Here is a 21,807-nt window from a genome sequence, read left to right on the forward strand (position 1 = left end):
CAAAAAATTACTGAAGTGATCTAGACTCTGCCTTCAGCAAGTTCTGTTAAACCTTTTTTAGGCCTGCAGTGGAGAAACTGAAATTTTTTCTGCAGTAGTAAATGGTCCACTGATGGGCAGATTGGTAGCAGTCACTGGGCCTTTTGCTCATAGTATTTGAAGGCTGAATATATAATAGTAAATTGAATAGTGCCAGAAAATTGCTAGAAATTGTACCCAGGTATTGGAAGATGATTTTTCCATATTGTTTAAGTTTTAAAATGATCCCTCATATAATTTTGTCTTCAATTAGCCATCACTCTCCCAAATCAGCTGCAGAAATAGTTTGTGAGCTAGAGTAATGTAAAGACATGTTCATAAAGTACTGTTTCCATCTGGGTAAGCTACTTTGAGGGGCAGGAGAATTTGAACTATTGTTTTGCACTAGCGAATTATGCTTTTAACCTGTGCCTCAGCTCTTTTTTTATGTCTCAGAGATGTGAATAGCATTAAGCTGGCAAGAACTGAACTGAACAGGCTCAATAACTGTGAATGCTCACTGACATTTCTGTTTTCTTTGAGTTACTAATCTGCAGTCAATAATGAATCTAAAATCAGTCATATCAGGATTTTGTTGTCCTTGGGGGATTTGCAAGATATTTACATTATGAAGAGAAATAGATGATGAAGAGAAGTGTTGTTTGAATGATAAATTCTGCAAATCTACGAAAATTACAGGAATTTGCTGACTATAAGATCTGTTTGCCTGACAATGATACAGCCTAAAGAATCTAAAGAACGCTGTCCTAATTCATAGTATTGCACATCTCTTCAGTTATCTCTGTAGAAAAAGACAACTTTTCTTCATTTGAGTTTTGTTTTGTTTCTTATTGCCTTCTCTTATATTCCTTTGCATAGGGACATGGGGATGTGCCTTAATGGGACATTTAAGAGCTGTGTGAGCACCACTGAGTAGCATGAGCTACAGGAGTTCCTGTTCTCTCTTCTCAGGGCATGGTAGAGGATCAGAAGGAAAGGACAGTTGCCATCTCTTAGATTTGAAATTCTGATACTTCATGAAAATATTTTGTGATTTTGCTAATTTCAGACTTTTGTTATAGTAGCTCTAGTTTAGTTCAGTTGTGACTTTTTAGCTGAGAAGATCTGAATAAATTCAAATGTCACTAAACTTGCTAATAACAATAATGAGTTTCAGATATACAAAAATCCCTGAAAGACTATTTAAGTTATTTATGCATCCCCTAAAGCCAGTTGCTTTTTATTGGTTTTGGTTTTTTTTTTCTTCTTTATTGTTTTCATTTACTCCGATTATTTTTTCTTTGAACTCACACTTGGCCACAAGAAAACAAGAATGTATTTAAAAGAATAAAATTTATCCTGCAGTAGCTTCATAAATCACAAGGAAAAAAATAACTCGGGTAAATGGAAGCTGAAGCCCCTCTCATAACGTGCACTGATCTCTCTAGGCTGCTTCTGTAGCCAGCAAGAAGAGGGATTAACTGCTCTTTGAAACAGCTGTTGGTTTTCTGACTTAAAAGTCTCAGTTACAGGTTTAAATCCAAGTTGACCCTTAGATTTTGTTATTGTTCTTTTTTTAGAACCATTTGTTTACCTTGTGTTTCTGCATTGCACTATTTTGACTGTTTCATCCAGCATTGCTTTTATGACTAAAAGGTATCACAGAAATAAGACTTTGCCTTTGTAAACTATGATGTAAAAGTTGCTCCTTTCCCACCCTGAATCATGCAGCAGTATCTCACAGGATTGGGAAAAAGCAGCAGACTAAGTGATGCAGAATGGGGTGATCCCCAGATGTCTGGAAGGGAGCAGTAGGCTGCCCAACATACAGACAGCTTATAAAGGAGCCTGCAATTCTGTCTGTGTTCTCATGAAAGCAGGTGAGGTCAGTGTGTCTGCCCACACTTCCTTGTAAAACCCAAAGTTTTACAAGTTTTTCCAGTTTACTTTATTGTCTCTTGGAAATTCTCCAGTTGTGTGGATGTTTTGTTGTGTCCTCAGGAGATCCCATTTCTGTACACTGTTTCTTCCTGGCACATCCTCTTCCCTATAGTGTGTTTTTTTTTCATTACAGTGAAGAAATACTTATTAACCTCAGCAACAACCAGCAGGCAAAAAGTTGTTTGCGTTACTCTAAAGGAAAGTGCACTGTTTGATAGCGCACTCCTAGCTAAAAAGTACCTTCTTCCTAAAGGGACCAACCTCAGCAATTGTCAGAAAATGTAAAGACTCTCTAAATCTTTTATTGTGCATCTACTTTAATGACTTTCTTTTGTCCAACATCTCTACAAAATGGTTATGTAAAGAAACTGTAGTGACTGGAACTTTCCTTGCTGCTGTGTATTTTTCCTCTTATAAGAGGCAGAAATAACATTAAGGGCTCCATGACAAAAGGAAAAAAAGGGAAAAAAAAATCCCAGATGGTGCTGTGTTGCTAAGCAACTTAAAGAAAGATGAAAGAAACCACAGAGCTCTATTTAGGTCTTGTAAAAACTCAAGCAGTAAATACCCACTCCTTTGATCTTATTTAACCATGATGATGCCTTATTATCCTCTATTGCCGAAAAGAAAAAGTTCTGGGGACAGATAAAAGAGGTAGTTACAATAGTCCTTGAAAGGTTAGAGGCAGCCTGTCAGTAAATAGTTACTAACAAAAACCAAAAACAGTTATAATTGCACTGTCCAGCTCAACTAGGATCAAATCTAACATTGTCTATTATATTTGTCCTATGCCACCTTCCCCAGACCCGCTTCTCCCATTACATCTGAAGCCCAATAGTACAGCCATGATCACGGCACTGGTGGAACATGGTGACGTTCCTGGGTGTCACATCGGTCTCTGCATTCTCAACCACCTGTAGATCGATGGCAATTTCAAATGCAGGTGCATTTGTAATTCTCACTTTGGTCCATTGAAAAATAAGTAGGGAAGTGTTGGGGGTCACTGTCTCCATTACAGTGAACAATGCACTGGCAACATTTGCAGACAATTTATGTTCTGTGTAGTTAATCTCAGGCAGAATCAATTCTGTTTCATGAAGGTCTATATGCTGCAGCAGACATGCCTCTGATTATTCATTTGAGCTAGTCAAAGATCCCATTAAAGAAAAAAAAAAGAATAAAAAAGAGAGTATCTAGAAAGGTAAAGCCTTTATGTCGTATGAAATAAATAGCTTGGGTAACAGCTTCTGCTTTTATTTGGCATAATTTAAAAAAACAGAAAAAAGAGGCAAGTTCTGAATAAAAGATGCTGTGTCTTGAAATTGTTATAAAATTGCAGAGAATATTTCATCTGCACTGAAGACAAATAACCTATGGCTTTCTTTGATATGAGTTTGCATAATACTGCATTAATAGAGTTATCTCAGGCAAAAAGACATATTTGTTTTTCAGTGAAAAGTATGAATAAGAAAAATATAAGTAAGAGAACAAGTCAGATACTCTACCAAGATACAGTATTTATTTATGATAGGTGGTATAAAACTCTCTCATGCATGATGATTTGTTGTATGATGTAGCAATCATTGAATTCCTTAATAATGGAAATAATTTATTTAAATTGCATACTTGGAATATAGTACCAGATTATGGAAATCCTGTCTGTCAAATCAGGCTTCATAGTCCAGATAAATTAGTTGCAAGAGTTTTCATGACTACAGTTCTTAGCAAGGAAGTTCCAAGTCCATGCTTTCTTTATGTTTAGGATGGCGTTGCAAATAAACAATGCTGGGAATAAAATACAGTATATTCAACAACTTCAGTTACAGTATTAGTAAATAGTCTTTAGTATGAAATGAGGAATTATCTGTTTGATTAGCAGTTGAGAACTTGAAGCTGTACTCTATCTGAAATTACATTAAAAATGCATATATAGCTTTTAATATCAAAATTCTCCTAGCTCATTTTCTCACTGTTGAAGACTTTACATAGAAATCATTTTACTCACTAACCAAGTGCATTTGTGATATGCAGTCCTGCAAAGCCAAAAGGAGTATTTTTTTTAGTGTTCTATATCTCCATCTAAGAGAGAATTTAAGTGCAAATACCACATAGATATTTTCACTGTAAGCTAATTTTTTAAGATTTGTAACCTTTTTTTAATGCTAAGAGATAATAATGGAATAGCATTTCAGTAAACCAGTAGAAACTATCCATTGAAATTAAAACTATCATTAATTGAACAGAGAAGATCAAAAAGACATGGTAAATAACTTACTTCTGTAAGAATTCAAATGATAATGCTTTAAAAAACGGTTTGAAAAGAAATTAATCTTTTTTGTAGGATATGAAAATTTTGAAAGTTTAGGTTTTTGTAAGAAGATGAATGAAGAAAATATTACTTCCCTGGGAGAGGTACATCTGACTTTGTCACGTGGCTACACATACGAAGTCTTTGGCAGATGGGCTGCAATGTGGCTCTAAATACCTGAAACACATCCTGAAGCAGTAGCATTAAGAACAGGGGCTCAAAGGAGCCAGACTGGTGCAGGCAATGAAATGAACTTTCATTTAAATCTTGTCTAGTGGCCATGTGTCATAAACCATATGACAAATGGGTCTCCCATGAAATCCACACTACATTTCAGAAGAATGTTGTGAAAACTTGACTGGAGAATAGTTTGACATACATACTTGAATAAGTAAATGCAGAAGAGAGTGGGGAGGGGAAGGTAAATGATAATATTTATTCTTCAAAAACTTGTTTTGGAAACTTAAAATGGCAACTCCTTTTTGTCAATGTGTGTTGCTTTCTTAAGCTTCTGCCATTGTTCTACTTCTGACATGTGTGGTAGAGCTGTGTTAGGACTGTAAGATTATATTGGTCCATCAAATCCTACAGCTGTGTTAGGTCATTTGAAATGGTTGTAGGGTTAAGGCAATCCACCTGTGTTGAGAAACAAATTCTGAATTCCTCCATCCTTCTGTTGCTATTATTTGGCTAGGTTTTATTTATATCAACAAAAAACTATTCCGAGCTTACGATATTTCTGCTAAACAAGCTTTGGTATTTTGTTTCCTCAAAACTGAGAAAAGAAAAATAAAGATTTTTTGCCCTTAAAGATATTATGATACCCCCTAAAAGTGTCTTTTATGTATGAATAATTTTGTTAGACTTTTCCAGCATATCAGGGCCTTTTTAAATTAAATTGCATTGTGATTAAATTTGTGGGAACTATGTTCAGTGACAGCTAAAAATATCCAATAAGTTCAGATGGCCATGAATTAGATCCACAGAATATGACAAAGATGAGCCGGATTATGTCATGTCTCGCATCAGCTTGGAAAAATACAGTATTCTTTGTCTTTTCAGTGGATGGAGGCTGGTCTTGTTGGTCATCCTGGTCAAAGTGCTCAGCCACGTGTGGAGGAGGGCATTACATGAGAACCCGCTCATGCACAAACCCAGCCCCAGCATACGGAGGGGATATCTGCCTTGGCCTGCACACGGAGGAAGCACTCTGCAACACACAGCCATGTCCAGGTACCCATCCATCTTTGGTCTCTGTGTGCCACAGAATAAGGCATTCCCATTTAGGCAACATACTGCCCTTGATCTATTATTCAGGAGCAAATAATTTCTCTCCCTTATTAAGTGCATGATCAGCCCTTACGTGCTACAATGCTACAGTAAATCAAGTACTAGCAGAATACGTTCTACAGGAGACTACCTCCTTCCTCCCTCTTTAAAAATTAAAATCTAAGTTGCTATATCTGAATCTGGATCAAGTAAAATTGTGTAATATTTGAAGTGGACCATGCAAATGGTTTATGAGACTTTTAGTAAAAATATCACAAAGAAGTGCTTTTGTTACAACACCAAACATTCACAGCAAGCAAATTCCTGAGGTTAATATTCAACATGTGTCACATGTTGAATCACAACACAATCACATGTAATGACATGTGTCATTACATCAGGTGATATCAGGTCCTTTAAGTAGATAATATTTGCCCTGTTTTAATATAAAACACAAAGAAAACTTTCATGGTCTTTGTAAAACTCCTTCTTCAACTTTTAATGTTAAGGAACAAAGGAACAAAGACCTGATTTTTTTTAAATGACTGTGGAGTGCTTAATAGATGAAATGTCTCAGCACTCCTGCTAGTTGTATGATATTATGGATCATGTCTATTTCTGTAACTTTGACTCTGCCTTTTGACTCATCTTAAAGGAAACTAATTCTTTTAGATTTAAATTTAAGTGAGAAATTGAGATTGAAATCACTTTCATTTATTGTTATTAAGTTATTTTAATAACTTTCATTTATTGCTGATTAGTGGATTACAGGCAACAGCAAAAGGAAAGAAGGAGCTCTGATGCCACACTGTATTACGTGTTTCACTTAGAGCTCCTAGACTTTATAGCAAAAGTTTTCTGCTCATGTGATGAGGCTATGCAAGTGAAGGCAAAAGCCCTTGTATGGCAGACTTTGAATGGATCATATTACTTCTTATGATTCTTTCCTTCTCTAGGCACTACATATCTTCCAGCAGAATAAAAGTACCTACTTTGTCAAAATTAAAGCAGATTGGTTTAAAAAAAACCCTCCAATTAGGTTAAAAAAAATGCCAAGCATAGAAATCAGTTGATTATTTGATTTTTTGAGACAAATATTGTACATTTGTATGCAGAAGTCTCACAGCTGCCTTGAAATCCTTTAAGGCATCTTTGAAAGGTCAGAGCTGGAGTGTTCATTGTGCTAGTATTGTAGCTATTTCTCTTGTTGTGCATTTATTTTCTGCCACCATTCTCCTATAAATGACAGTTTGCAAACATTGATAAATAATGCCTTCATCTCATTTTGACCTGCTTGTGACCCAAATTTTGGAGCAGATGCAGAATTCAGGAGGAGGTTGGTTTCATTCATCTTAGTTCAAGAAAGTGGAAACTCATATAAAACAATAACATTTCAGAAGCTTAAAATGTATTTTTCACATTCTGTAATGTTTTATTGATACTTCAATCTCACTGAAAATTTGCCGTAGGTTTTTGAAACAGCAATCATCTACTAGCTGTGAGAATGGCCCTTGCCTCATGTTTACAATATAGATTTCACAACTGCTTTTTACTGCTCTTATTTCACATGGGTATGGGTCAAAAATAACCACAGTGCTTCATAGATCAAGTTGGACAGACACTTGAACACCTGCAGAGCCATTTTCTTGGGGTAAGGGCAAGGGGAAGACTGGTTTGTCCTTGTGCAGATCTGAAAGCACCATTGCTGACATTCACTGCTTGAGTGACATGCTCAGTGTAAGAGAATAGTAATGACACTTGGAATCTAAGAATGACCATCCAGCACAGAAATTAATATGCAAAAAATGGAAATGATTTATAACATTTCTTAAGTTGTGAAAAGAGTGAAGATTTTTTGGCATTTGAAATAATATTTTTTTTTTTTTTCCAAACAAAACTAGCAGCAAATGAAACTTTCTGGAATCCCGATACTAAGGATTTGTTGAGGATGTAGAGATTTAATGGAAAATCCAACTGAAAGTATTCAAGTATGCACTTAAAAGAAAGTAACGGTCTTGTGTCTGTAAAACACATCGCTTTTTCATCTTTCCTTTTAAAAGCTCTATCACTGAGTTTGTAGTTTTTATTTTAATTTACTCAAATGCAATCACAGCAATATGAAAGACAGCACTGCAGTATTGATCAGTAGTGGCTGATTATCAGTAAGTGTAACCAGTTGCAGTGTGTCTGCAATATGTTGCATAAAACAGTATTTTATACCTTAAATATTTACTGCTTTTCTAAGAGGTGAAAATACTTTCTGTCCTTGGTTTGGTAACTTGCACATACAAATAATGGACAAAGCTGATCATTTAAAAATGGTGGTGTAATACTGCATGAAAGAGATTTAAATGTTACATTGATTAATCTGATCTTTGTGCAGTGCTGCCTTCACCAAGGGATCTCTTAGGAATTGCTTTATCTTAACCTGGCGTCAAAGGCCAGCCAAGAGTCTGTAGGAAGAAGATGTGACATGTCATGATTAAGCCGTGCCATGCTAGAGGTGAAAAGCAGTTCAGCAGGTTAAACACCTCTCCAGTTGACCCTCTCTTTTACATTCTCATTACATGTGCACAGAACTGAGGAGCAAGTTCAGGAGCCTGACTGGGGTGCAAGAGAGCCTCAGATACTTTGAAGATATCAAAGGAATGAGGCATAGCTCAGCAAAGATAGCTGAGTCAGTACAAAAACATGCAAAAGCTGTGGGATCACCTTCGCAGGGATGGCACATCTGACAATTTGAAGTCATGCATCTGTTAGTCTTGGGTGTCTTACTCCTGTGCAGCTCTCTGAGCTCCCAACTACCTCTTCAAACCACAGGTTTGGTGTGAGGACCCGCCATTGCAAGGGTGACCCTCTGTTTCATGCATGCACTGATGTCCCTCTTCTCTCTCCTCCTCTGTGATTCTGTGTGCCAGATGAAGCTGATCAGCTCAGCACCAGACCCAGACTACCTGTCCTGTAGTGTCTGGTGCACTGGAGGACTCAAGCAGTTTCTTTATGGGTCCCCAAAGGAGCAGGACGAAACAGTAAACTTGCCCAGTCACTCATGTATGACTTAGCATGATCCCTGTGTACTCTGAAGTTCCTATTTCATCATGGGATGTAGCTCCTTCAGCAAAGGATCAAAAGCACATTGGACAAGATGGGGCTGCAGAGTGCACCAACCACCAAGATGCATTTAGGATTCCCACAAGTATTTTGGCACCTCCTGCGTATATCCCAATTATACCAGGACTGGACAAGAATCTTGGCTCTGGCTTAAGCATGCTCTCTGCCATCAGTGAGAACTGGGCCAAGAATTTTAATGAATGGGCAACATTCCTTTAAGCTTGAATGAGCAGGGCTTTATTGTTACTAAATTTTTGGGGGAAAGATCCATAACATATCTTACTTAGATCTAGCAGCTGACTCGGGAGGTGATAACAGCAGCTCCTGGATGTGCCACACTAAACAGGAAAGCAGGAAGAAGCCTGTCCATTTGCTTGACTCCCACTTCAGCTCTCCTACCCCCCTGAATTAGGATTGAAATACATTTTGGCATCTGCCTCTGTGCTCCTAGTCGCCACTCTGCAAATGAGCCCCTTCCAGGACCTTTCCTAAGAAACAGAAAAGCCAAAGGACAGAGCTGAGTATTTCTGCTACTCACAATAACAAGATCTTACAAGCTGATTGTAGCAAGATATTTGTCCTGTTGTTCAAAGAAGGCCTCATCAAGACAGTTACTAATTGTTAATTAAATATCAATATCCTAGTTCCTACCTGACCTGCTAGGTAAATCTATTTAATCAACAACAACTATTGCTTGGCATTTTTCAAGACTGCAGTCTCAAGTATTTCTGCTGCAGTCTATTTTAGATGACTGAGAGTTGTAACTTCTTTCCCGTGTGAACAAGGGGAAAGTAATGAGTAAATGTGAACCTTGTATTCTGGAATTATACAAGATATTGGAAGGGGCCCCAAAGACTGTAAAACTTCCTTGGCTTTCCACCTGATTAACGGTGTAGAAAAGCTTCACTAATTCACTAATTGTAATGTTCTTCAATCTAACTTGAATCAAAATTAGAAAATACACAGTTTTTCATTTGAGCCAAAACGAGATTTTGTAAAATTGCTTCATATTGGCATAAAATCACTTAAAATTTTGAAGTAAAAACAAGTTTGGTTTGAAATAGTAGGACTCTATTTATTGTATGTCAAAACCATAAAGCCTATCTCTGTGGGAAGGCTGACAGAAGAAAGGAAGTTTACCTGAGCTCTGTCTCTCCTATATTTGCCAAACTCAGAAGAGTCCTATGAAGGCAAGGCTTGCCCTTGGGTTGTAAGAATGCTGAGTGCAGTAAACTCACACCACCTCATGGGAATGAGATCAATTCACTTCATTTAAGAAGAGTATCTGAGATCACACAGGCATTAAATAAAAATATCTTAATCAAAGCTACATGAGGAGAGGAAGAAATATAGAAGAAAATAGAAGGTGACAAACTGAATGGGGAAGAGAAGATGAGAATCTACAGCCAAGAAATGAACTTGAAATAGGAAAAGCTAAAAAAGAAAACTTTAAAAACCAAGATGCTTCTGCTTTGGGGTTAAATATACATCCTGTTTCAAAATGGAATAGTCTTATAGTTCTCATTGCTACTGCTCTGGTACATAAAAAAATGCAGTGTGCTTGTCCACCCTAATGACCGAGACTGGAAATAATTCCACAGCTATCACTCTTTCAGTCACCCCCACAGAATCCTCCAGCTTCTCATGTCCACCCACAAAGGCCATGGCAGAAGCCAAAACCATGAGATGTCTGTGGCAAATTTACCATCACACCCACATTTCAGAGACTTCTACCAAAACCAAACTGCCTTTGTTTTATTGGAATGAAGGGGCTGCCCTCTGCTAGATGTTGGTAGCTGGGGAGGAGGCTTTCTGTCCTAACTCAGAAATACAAGCTATTTCTCTCTCACTCACTGCACGTGAACTCCTTAATCCCAGTGTCTGCATGTGTGTCCCTCCTGCCTGTTGCAGACAGCTGGTCCGAGTGGTCCGAGTGGTCTGACTGCGACTCGTCTGGCCTCCAGAGCCGCGCTCGGCAGTGCATCCTTGTGTTTCCTGTGGGCAGCCAGTGCACGGGCAACACCACAGAGAGCCGAGCCTGCGGGGTGGACTCCAACTTCATACCAGGTGAGACCACATCAGTCAGCTCCTTGAAGGATCAGTGAAATCTCTCAAGGTTTCAAGAGCAAGGCATAGCACTGTTCCAGACTGCACTGTGCAGATCCATGAACTGAAGCAGAGCTTGCCTTTAGTCAGCACAAGGATGTTGGTCTACTGTGTAGAGATTATGTGTATGTGTAGATCTGGTGTCTACATAAAAATCTGTCCTATGGCACCCAGAGTCACTGCCTTAGTTAGTCACCGTCACAGCATTCTGCAGGTCTCTCCCATTCTACTTGGTAGCAGGGGATGAGTACACACAGTAAGCAGAAATAGTTTTCTTTTTATTTTAAGTGGTTTTGGGACTAAGATTATTAAAGAAAGGTTGCTGTGGGTTTTGTGGTTTACATGTACAAAATGGGTACTGTGGTTGTAAGTCTGGAAATCATTTCAGACAGTCCCTTACCTTGATAACTGCTCAGAAAGGTAAATACTATTAGCTTTGCCTCCAGTCCTTATCTCCCATGACTGCTAAGTACCTGATGAATAGTCACATTATGTATTACTCTCTAGTATTAGTTGAAAGTCATGACTGTACTTTTGTTTTTAAATCACAGGAGTCCTTTAAATCCGCACAACAGTATGGATGGTCACAATGCACTGCTGTTAGCAGTTGACTTTCTCCCTATGTACATTAAAAATAGCTAGGGTTCTTTTCACAGACAGAAAAATTTACATTTTAATGTATCATTTGAAATGTAGCTGTGTTTATTCAGTGCTGCAACCTTTTCTTTGAGTGACTGTGCAGTAAACTATAGTACAACGTAACAAAGACCTCAGAAAAGTTAAACTCTGTTTTTATGGGTGGTGCATAATGCTTTAACTTAGAGGAAAATTGTATTTTCCTCTAAAACCAATGTGAAAAATGTCAGTATGAAAGCAAAAATGCCCACATTGTATTTTCCTTTTTCTAAGGCTTTTGAAGCTCTATTAATAGCCACATTCTGTGAATCGGCAGCTTAATCCAATATAAACTCTACATCTTGTTTTGGAAGGAAGGCATTTTCAGAATCTGAAACAAGCCACCATGTCTTTTGCCCTTCTGGTTTGCTGCTCCTCCTCACATTACCAGTAGCACAACAGATAAGGTCATGCCATTACTCCCACCCTAGTGAATCGAGCTTGCTTTCTCTGGTTCACTTGGCTCACTTTTCTCATCCAGGTCCTCTAACTGAGAGGTTTCCTCTGTAGCTCTTGGCTGAAAATACCAATCCCTTCAGAAGTGGCAACCTTCGTCTGTTGTAAGAATGGAGCACACAGTACTAGCCCATTTCTGTATCTTTTCCCTCACTTCATTTTTTTCTTGGAAAAACATTGTCAAAAAACTTAAAATTCTGCTTTTTTGAAATCTGGGTATACTGTGTCTGCTACCCCACTTGTATACAAATGATCCTTGACCCTTTCAAAGAGGTCCAAGAGACTATAAGGCAGAACTTTCCTTCATAGAAACCATGGTCTGGAAGTAAGGAGTGGAAAAGCTTGTTTGCCTATAGATTTTATCCGGTATTTTCAAAGTAAAAATGGTCAGGATACAGGCTGAAATTGCATTTTGTTAGTTTCCTACTGAGACCTACAAAATTAGCAGTTGTCTTTTTAGAAGATGTATAAATTCCCACTTTTCACATTAGTGCTAGATGTGACTTCTGGAAGTAATGAGCACATTTGAACGCAAGGTAATTAAACTGTAGTTAATTTTACTTCAGTAAATCAACTCTTTCTCCACAAGCCTAAACTCCACAAAGAATGTTTCCATGTGCATTTCATCCTTTTTATTCCAGAGATGTTTTGAGCAAGAATTAAAAATAAGTTGTTGCTTTTGCTTGGGAAACTAAGGAGCCTGAAGATGTCCTTTCTATTAATAGGTCCTTTCTATTAATTCTACCATGTAGTAAAAATATTTTTTACCTTTAATTGAAGTGGATGTAATAGAATGAATTTTTAAATCCTTTCTGTGTTAATCTAACTAGAAGTTCTCTGTAATATTTTTTTCTCCTTGGCCTAAGTGGTTTATTTATTTTTCTAGAAATATCTGTGGCACGATCCAGCAGCATAGAAGAGAAACGATGTGGCGGTAAGCTTTGCAGCTCGAGATGTCTGTTAAATGCTGAAATGTTGATTCTCCATTTTTTGATTTTGTTTCACCTTTTGCACTCCCTTATTAGTAATATTCTACCTTCTAAATGCTGCATTCTCATTATTTACACTTGTACAGAAAAAAGTAGTTACTTGTACAGAAAAATGTAGTTACTACAGGATTTCTCATTAAATATCCATCTGTCATTGGTGACCTTTGAGAGTAGAACATGCATTATTGGATGTTTTTATTTTCTTCTTTGTCAGTGTAGCAGTCACCCTTGTACTCAAAAAGAAATATCTATAATAATCTAGTTATCAGAAGGTCAAAATTTGTAAATTTGTTGCTCCGCCTTTTTCAGGATAACAAGTGCACAAACCTCTTTTAGACTCAAAAAAACCAACAGAAAAACAGCCTGCTAACAAATTTAATGGCCCAGACTCTATCTGGGACTCATTTTCAGCTTCATTTTCAGAGACAAAACTGGAAAGTAAATAAAAGGTTCCATTCTGGAGAGTCGTGATGCTAGAAAAATAGATCTTGAAAGGAAAAACTTTTAAAACCACTAAACATAAGAAGAAGAAGAAAGAAGAAGGAAAATGAACTTTTTTTTTTTTCTCTGCTGAGCTATCACGCTTAGTCTGTGTCGTCATGGCAATAGCTCTGGCCAGTCCTAGTATTCTTCCATGCACAGATAAGCTGCATTTTTAACCTAATAAAGGACAATGGAAAAACAGAGGTTATGAAAGGGTACTTGTGCATATGGTAACTTGTTATGGGAGCCAAGATAATGTCATTTGATTTTTTTTGCTAATTAGCAGTTGTACTCTGAAAACATTTAAACATTTTGCCAAGTTCTACAGCACTGGGAAACCCTCGTAAAGGTGTAGAAGGATATTTTACTGATAGATTGATATACTGACACAGTCAACTGAGTCACCTAAATATTAGTTTGTCTTTCTAGGTACCCAGTAGGCATGTAAAGGTTTTGTAAACCTTAGATTTTACAAAAATTGAGACCCATGTGCTGGCCCATTTTTCTGTATCACAGTGAAAAAGATCTGAGATGTTTTAAAGACTAGCACCAGCATATCAGTTTTAAATCCTTAATTTGTACATTTAGGCAACAAGAAACAAATTTTCAGTCATGCTAAGATGAAATTTCCAATATGAGCTTCTCAGTGATACTTCTCCCCTAAAGTAAACCAAAAAGCACAGCTCCTGTTCAAAATAGCAATGGAAAGCAGTCCAGTTTGTTTATTTTGAGCTAATCCTACTGGTTCCATATCTGATCTGGTTTCTCTGTTCAGTAACATCAGGGGATGATTGTGCTTTAAGTTCCCTCCTACAGTTTCATGCAGCAATGGGCTTCCTCTCAGTTTTAATCCTTGCGTAGGTGGAGAGGGTTTCCCATGCTCTGATGCCATTGTGCCTGTGAAGAGCAGAGCAGATAGGAGGGTACTGGGCTCTGAGGTGTTGACTTTGTGACTTTGCACTCTCTGTCTGCCCTGCTTAAAGGTGTATTGAGATTCAGGGAGTCTATCTCTCGCCACTTCCCATTTCCCCCTAGAATGCTACCATTTCTTCCTTACTCCCTCTTAAATAAAGAAAAAGTTCCAAGAGCTGGAGAAGGAAACAAACTGGCCAAGATACAAAAGGAATGATAACCAGCAAGAATTAAAGCAGAGATGGAAAAAACATCTGCTGCTGCTTCTGGGCTATGCATCCAGTAAAAGGGATATGGAAAACATTTATGGAACGCAGGAATGGGGTTCAATTATATCAGGATTTTTTCAGTTTTGCCACGAGTCACTATTTATAAGAGAAAAAACTGAAATAACAGCAGAGGAGGTGATACTGTAGTTCACTGAAAGAAAAAAAACTTTATTCATACTATATACATGATTTATACATAACAAGGTTCTGTTACACAGTCTGAAAAAAAACCCCGACGAACTATTCAAACATACGGAATGCAATTAATTTTTCTTTTATTTGCGTTCTGAACTTATTTAAGCATCTTTCAATGATCTCTACTTAAAGAGATGTATGGGTATCTGAGATTCTTATAATGGTCCCTTCAGGGAGGTAAAATGAATTTACTACTGTAGGGATAAACCATCACAATTGAGATGTTTCAGGGAAACACATGAAAATTCCCTTATCCTTATTTGAATCAAACACTTGTCTACATTTTTCCCTGAGCTGAAGCTTTTACTGCTGCTGCCTCAAAATTAAGATTGCCTTCTTCTCTCCGCTCCACAGAGTTCAACATGTTCCACATGATCGCAGTGGGATTGAGTAGCTCAATCCTCGGTTGCCTTCTCACCCTGCTTGTTTACACCTACTGCCAGCGGTACCAGCAGCAGTCCCACGACGCCACCGTCATCCACCCGGTGTCACCCGCTCCGCTCAACACCAGCATCACCAACCACATCAACAAACTGGACAAATACGACTCTGTGGAGGCCATCAAGGTGAGCAGAGGGGTGGGAGCTACTCAGTGCACCTAGATGACATTTCTCCTTGCTGCTTTTCCGCAGTGGCATTTGAGCTCAGCTTATGCTGATGGTTAATGACAAAAGTAGATTTCACTTGAGGTATTGTAATTGCAGATCCTTTCACTTGTCAATCCCTGTTAGGCAGGAATTTGGATTTTGCATCTGTGTATAATTTATACAGCAGGTTTTGCTGGGAAAAAAGCAAATCACTCAAGTTGTTTTGTGGGATTTTTTTTCCTAATTGTGTTCCCTAGTGGCTTGTTCAAGAAGTAAATAGAGCCATTTACCATGGCATCTACTGAAGAAATTCCTTTGGCTCTGATAATCCAGTTTCAAGGGCACTGTTCATCTTCCTGCACTATGTCTCTGTATGGGAGATGTACCTGGTGAATACATTCTGGGTCAGACTCTCAGCTACTGTTTATAGCCAAACTACTCTGTGAAAAAGCAGTACAGGTGTACTGAGAGCCTATAATGATATCCATACTATTTCATCATTATTCCCAAATTGCTCTTCTCTTTTTGTGACCTTTTAAAATAACTCTGCTTTTCAGATCCATAAATTAAGGAAGGATGTGCATTTTGAAAATACCTAGTTCAGTATCTTCAGATTACAAAGTTTATTCATGCATCTGCAAAGCTTTTTTGCAAATGAGGATTTTTCTTATATCCTACTTGGATAATCCAGTTCTTAATTTCTGCATTTTTCTTTCTAATTAAAGACATTTTAATGAAAATTATTAAAAACATCAAGAAAAGATCTTCTAGTCAGCAGTGGAATATGAACCTAATTTAAAGCTTTTTGTAATTCCACATCATCTCTCTAGATAGCTACAGACAAAAAAAACCCATTGCTTTGAAAATTAGTATTCTAAATACCCATATTACTTTTTTAAAAAACAGGTTTTATGCTTTAAGGCCTTCAGACATTTCTGCCACTTGAAAATCAGGGAATTAAGACAGTAAAGAGAAAACAATACTTATTCAGTAAAAAGATAGTGACTCATTCTATTAGGAAGGACTGCATATATATGATTAAAAATATTCACAGAATCATTAAATTAGTTCTGTAATATTATAGGGGAAAATGCCTGGCTTTATTAAGTAGAATTACTTTCTGTAGGAATGTTATTACGTAAGAAGATACTTCTTGCAAATGGAAGTTTCTGTAGATATACAGGTATTTCTCAATGCATTTTTGACTGGCTTTCTATACACAGGTATGTGCCACAAAAACTGCCTTGAAAGAGCACTTAGTGGTTATCTTTCCTGTGTCCTTTTAATTTTCTGATTTCTTTTTTTTTCTTTTTCTTCCCAGGCATTCAACAAAAACAACCTGATTCTAGAGGAGAGAAACAAATACTTCAATCCACATCTTACTGCAAAGACTTATTCTAATACCTATTTTACAGATTTCAATAATTATGATGAATACTAATGGGCTTGTGTATTTTCTGGCCTCCTGTAACTCCCCAGTCCCAAGGCCTGTGCTACTCAAGTGCTCATGTGATTGAGGCTTCAGAGATGAAGTTCAGAGACATTTCAAGCACGATCCAAGCCATCAATGTCCCATTGCTGCCAAAAGCCCAAACTGCCTATTTGATGTTTTCTTTGCAGAATGCAAGGTTGGCCTTCAGTGTCAGGGGCAGCTGTAGCCCCTCAGTGTTGCTGGATCACTCATGAGGATTGCATTGCTTCGCTCAGTTTCATAAATTTCCACTCATATTTCTCTAACAAGTGACTAAGTCATTTCGGAGTTTAAAAAAGAAATTATAATGTTACCCCTTAAATCTGTGCCGGGAGTACAAATCTAATTCTCTTTTTAGGTGTTGTCTTTTATTTCCTTGGGGTTTAAAAAGGGAGCTTTGCTGTTAGCCCTCTGTGCAGTCTCCTGAAGCTCACACTGCCAAAAAAGAGCTCACAAGGTGCTGGGGATGGCAAGAAGAAATGTGGTGGTTTAGTGATCCTCTGCTGCAGCTCTGGGCTCTGTAGGCTGATCTTCCTGGGCTGTAAATCACTCTGACTGCAGTTCAGCTGCTCAGCGTGCAGAGAAGTACTAAGGCTGTACCGAGGGATACAATCTTGTAATTAACCTGGACTCCTCCGGGGTCAGTGGTTTCCAGCTGCAAGCCGAGCCCAGTCACACAAAGCCTTCACCTTGCTCAGTTTAATTTTTGCGAGGGTGTGGAAGGGCATGTCCCGCAAGGAGGCCGAGGGAGGAGGGCAGATGGGAGAGGCACACTGGGAGGTTTTTCTCTGTGTCTTTAACAAGCCAGCCTTGCTGCAGCACGTGGATTTGTTGTGGCATTCCACAGGCTTCCTCTCCCTGGTGCGTGCCCATGGGACACGCTTGTCTCTGATGGCTGTGGCCACCAGGCTGGTCACAGGGCAGCACAACTGCACCGTGTATTGTGTGCCATCTCTGGCTCTTGGGGGGCATATAGGCATAATCATAGGTCTGCTTTTTTCTTTCCAGCTTTTACTTTATATGCACGTGTCCGACAAAAAAAGCTGGCTCAGAGAATATAGATACATTTGCAAAGGGCTGTCTCATCTTGCTGCCATGTCTGACCTGCATCAGTCAGCCCCTAGAGGAACATTCTTATGGTGTTTCGAGTGATGATCTTGTTGGACTTCATTGATGTACATATTTAAGTTTTAAATTATCAGTTTTAATTCCTTTTGTAGGGGTAGATGAGGAAACTCAAAGTTTTATACCATTTTTCTTTGTCTTGTCTGTTTTCACCCACATTCATGACATTTTTATTTTTGTATCTGAAATTCTATATGTATAACTAAAAAGAAAATTGCAGGGATTTGAGTCATATTTTACAGAGTTTATAGCAGCAAGGAAGCATTTGCTATTCTCAGAAGCTAGTGAGAAGAAATTAAGTGAATATTAAGGATTAAAGAACTGGGCTTTCATTTTCTTGGTAAAAGCAAAAACCGTCACACTAGAATACTAGGGAGGTGTGCAAGGAGAAACAGAGTGAAAATGTTACCATTCTGTTTATAGCCCTTGCTAATTAGGTTATGGTATGATAGAGAAATAGAGTAAAACATGTACATATTATAATGATTTGCAACTATATATGAAAAAAAATCAAGAAGTACCAATAAACACTTCCCTAGCCATGGTAAATACTGTATCTACTCATGGCAGTGAGCTACATTTTGGAATGGGGATAGATCTGAATGTAGCACTATGCTTCCAATCTGTTCTACAGAAAAATGATAAAATTCAAAGTGGTCTTTAAATGCTATGCAGTAAAATGAACACACATTTACCATCTATGAAAGTAATTAAGATCAGCCACCTATTTTTTTTCCAGCTGAATAGTTCTCCCTGTTACTAAGTCAGTCAAATGAAAGCACCTCACCTTCACACCAGCTCATCTCCAGAAAGTATAATAATGCTGGGTCTCTATAATTTGTGATTTTTTACTGTACATTAGATTTGGTTTTCCAGGAATAAATTAGCTGATTGCTGTGGGTAAGAGAAAATTTTCTTTGCAAGAAATAGAGGGAAGAAAAACTCTCCAAGTCATAACCAGTATGGTATTTGAATTACTGTGTCCATGCTAAAAGATAAATTTTATATTTAAATAAGATAAAATAAAACCTATATTGTTGCTACTGCCAAGAAAAAGCAGCACATGTACATACACGCATATGAGCGACATTGTTCCTTTCTGCCCCTGTACTAAGAGCACATTAGTCCAGCTTCTGGATTTTATATTTAGACTATTAGTTTTGAGACCAATACCTTTAAAAGATTTGAACTATGTATTTTTATTTTACCTTTTTTAATTAAAATTACTGAAATTATCTTAATTATCTTCTTTTTCCTAACTCCTTAGTAGTTTGAGGCGCTCCTAACTTTATAGTGATCTATTTTTCATTCTTTTCGTGGATAAATACATATGTTAGATATGTGTTATATAGGTGTTAATAATTCCCTTGGTTAAGTCTGCATGATCATAGGTAGAAGTCCATTTAGCAGATGCTCAGTCTGCTCACACTTCCCTCTCCTAGAGGGGTATTTCAGGTGTTCCAGATCTTTGAGCAGCTCCCATGCCAATATGTCAGGAAAGTAATTATTTTAATTATTTTTCTTTATGATTTAGCTTCCTAAATTTATCTATTTAAATTTATTCTATATCACAAGTAGAAATATATTCAAAATTCTATCTGAAGCAGCAGGGTAAACATGGAAATTTCACAGCACTTAAATGAGAAAAACCAGATGGCAAGATCTCCTTGTCAAGCTAGGTTGTGAGACAACAAGTTTTAAAGTCTTTAGATATTTGTGTCTTAGGTAATTTTAAAGGACCCCAGATGCACTGCCTTTATCAGTATTTCACCTTCTGAATTCTGTGTAACTACCCAGGTAGTTTAGTACAGCTTTTTCTAGTACATGGAGCAAAGCAAAGTGCAGTCTCCATTAATTTTCAACTGACTTTATTTAGCATTTTTTCTAAAATTGGCTACAAAGCTGAAAAAGCAGATTTCATAGAATTGTTTAGGTTGGAAGATGTCCAAGATCAAGTCCAACAATTAACCTAGCACTGCCAAGTCCCCTATTAAAAGATGTCCATTTCTTTTTGAAAGCTCTTATTTTTCTGTCAAAAATATAACAAGTGGGCATTTCCTGCAAACCTTGTTTAAACCACTAGAGCTCTCAGATTTTCTCAAGGATAAAATTTGGTTATGAAAGCATTGGTTTTTTCTTTGAAAGTGAAAATCTAGTCCCTTGCTCATCAAGTGCCATGCTTAAATATCCTCCATCCTTTTGCTTGGATAAAGTGATCTATTTTGGATAAATAATTGTATTACCTCTGAAGCCATTAGTTACTATTACTAACCATGCTTAGACTGATTGCATTAATTTAAAAATGCTTCTCTATTTTGAATGCAAACAGTTTGGCAGATAAATGAAAATTCCCAAAGTTGTTTCCATGTAGCCCTGCTGCATGGAGGGCAAAGGAAGCAAGGCTGCCAGTCCCATCCTGCACGGTATAGACACTCATTGGCCAACTCAAAGTACTGCTATGCCTGAGTACACATTTTGTGCTTATTTTTTATTTTTCTGGATCATAGTATACGTTCCTCAGTTGCTTAGAAAATTGACTCCCATGCTTGCAGATATATCTTGGACGTTTTTTGAGTTTGATGATCTTTATGGCCTTTTTAAGTTACTCTATGTAGAAGCTTTTCCAGCCATTTGCAGTCACCTGATGTTGAAGCAGTGTGGTTTGGCTAAAACTAATCGAGAGATTTTTTACTAGGATTAGGAATTTTATAAGAGTGGAAGAAAGAATGGGGCTTAAATGGCTTTGATTTCTAGGCTATTAAGCAGTACTGATTGAAGTCTCACATTGGTGTGGGGTACTGTGCATCTAGTTAGCTCTACCAGAGATCCACAGCACACTCTGGAAAAATACCACTCCAGCATACAAATTAAGAGCTACTGAGGCACTTATGTTAGTGAAGAGATTTCTCACAGCATCAGACCATATGGCTGTTCAAACCAGAAAAGAATGTAAGAGGTCCCAGATGTAAGTAAAATGTTAATAGGATTAAATGCTTCAGTATTTTTTTCCTCATAATTATAGAAAAAATATATTCACTTCTTTAAATGTGGGACCAGTTTTAATAAAATCAGCGCAACATGAGCACATTCCTAATGTTGACTGTATGCATAATGGCTTTGCTGTATGAGATCAATTCTGTAAACAGTTTGGTCCAAGCTTATCTTGCTCTGCTTGAGGCGTCTGGCCAATTTTAACTGTAGCTGCCACCAGCATCGTCTATGTCTCATCTAGGAAAATGTACTTAGATGGGCAGAGTTACGTCCTGATGAGGGCTTGTGTCTCTCCACCAACACTGCAGTGAGCCTAGAGAGAGATGCTTCTAATTTGCAGTGTAATTTCCATGCCTAGGTTGGCATAAGCTAGGCTCTTGGATATAATTTTACTCATCACATAAGTAACCACACTGAGATCAATGGTACATATGTAACAAGTTACTTATTTTAATGTGTTTACAGAATTGAGCCCAAAATGTATTGCTTCTGCACAAATCCATGCACAGTACAAGATGACTTCAATAGTAAAAAAAACCAGATTCATTTAAAATTGTTCACAAGCAAATCTGCATCTTGATATCAGGGAATAATACGTGTTCATTGTGTGGGGTATTTGAATTCATTCCTTTCTTTGCTAAATAAATGAATGATAAAACAAGATACTGCTTGACTTCATTTAAAAGCCATTCTTCCAAATAAAGAAGGATCGTGGGATCTGTGGACTTTTCCCTTTTTTCTGTCTACTCTTCTCCACAAAAATGAACCCATTTGTGGCTGAAATAGCCTTTAGCTGGACTGTTCTGTGTCACTAAATGAATGCTTTGCATTGTGTTGCCATGCGACAACATTCTCTAACTGGGATGGTACAAAGAGGGAAATACGCAAACCTGGGAGGTTT

The 21,807-nt window shown here is 37.7% G+C and overlaps 1 protein-coding gene across 7 annotated transcripts in view; it reads left to right on the forward strand.

The window, feature by feature from the left end:
• The window catches only part of SEMA5A (semaphorin 5A), a 314,662-nt gene extending 293,095 nt beyond the window's left edge, over positions 1 to 21,567 (forward strand). For all 7 annotated transcript variants that reach the window (XM_071454478.1, XM_071454487.1, XM_071454484.1 and 4 more), the window contains 5 exons: positions 5,330 to 5,500; positions 10,559 to 10,714; positions 12,771 to 12,818; positions 15,087 to 15,298; positions 16,641 to 21,567. In XM_071454478.1, the coding sequence (XP_071310579.1) occupies positions 5,330 to 5,500; positions 10,559 to 10,714; positions 12,771 to 12,818; positions 15,087 to 15,298; positions 16,641 to 16,760 (707 nt within the window). In that variant the 3' untranslated portion in view covers positions 16,761 to 21,567. The remainder of the gene's footprint in view (positions 1 to 5,329; positions 5,501 to 10,558; positions 10,715 to 12,770; positions 12,819 to 15,086; positions 15,299 to 16,640) is intronic.
• Positions 21,568 to 21,807: the final 240 nt, after the last annotated feature.

Source organism: Agelaius tricolor, unplaced genomic scaffold (genome assembly GCF_023055355.1).
Source record: "Agelaius tricolor isolate 1412-34295 unplaced genomic scaffold, bAgeTri1.0.p SCAF_2, whole genome shotgun sequence".
NCBI classification, from domain to species: domain Eukaryota; kingdom Metazoa; phylum Chordata; class Aves; order Passeriformes; family Icteridae; genus Agelaius; species Agelaius tricolor.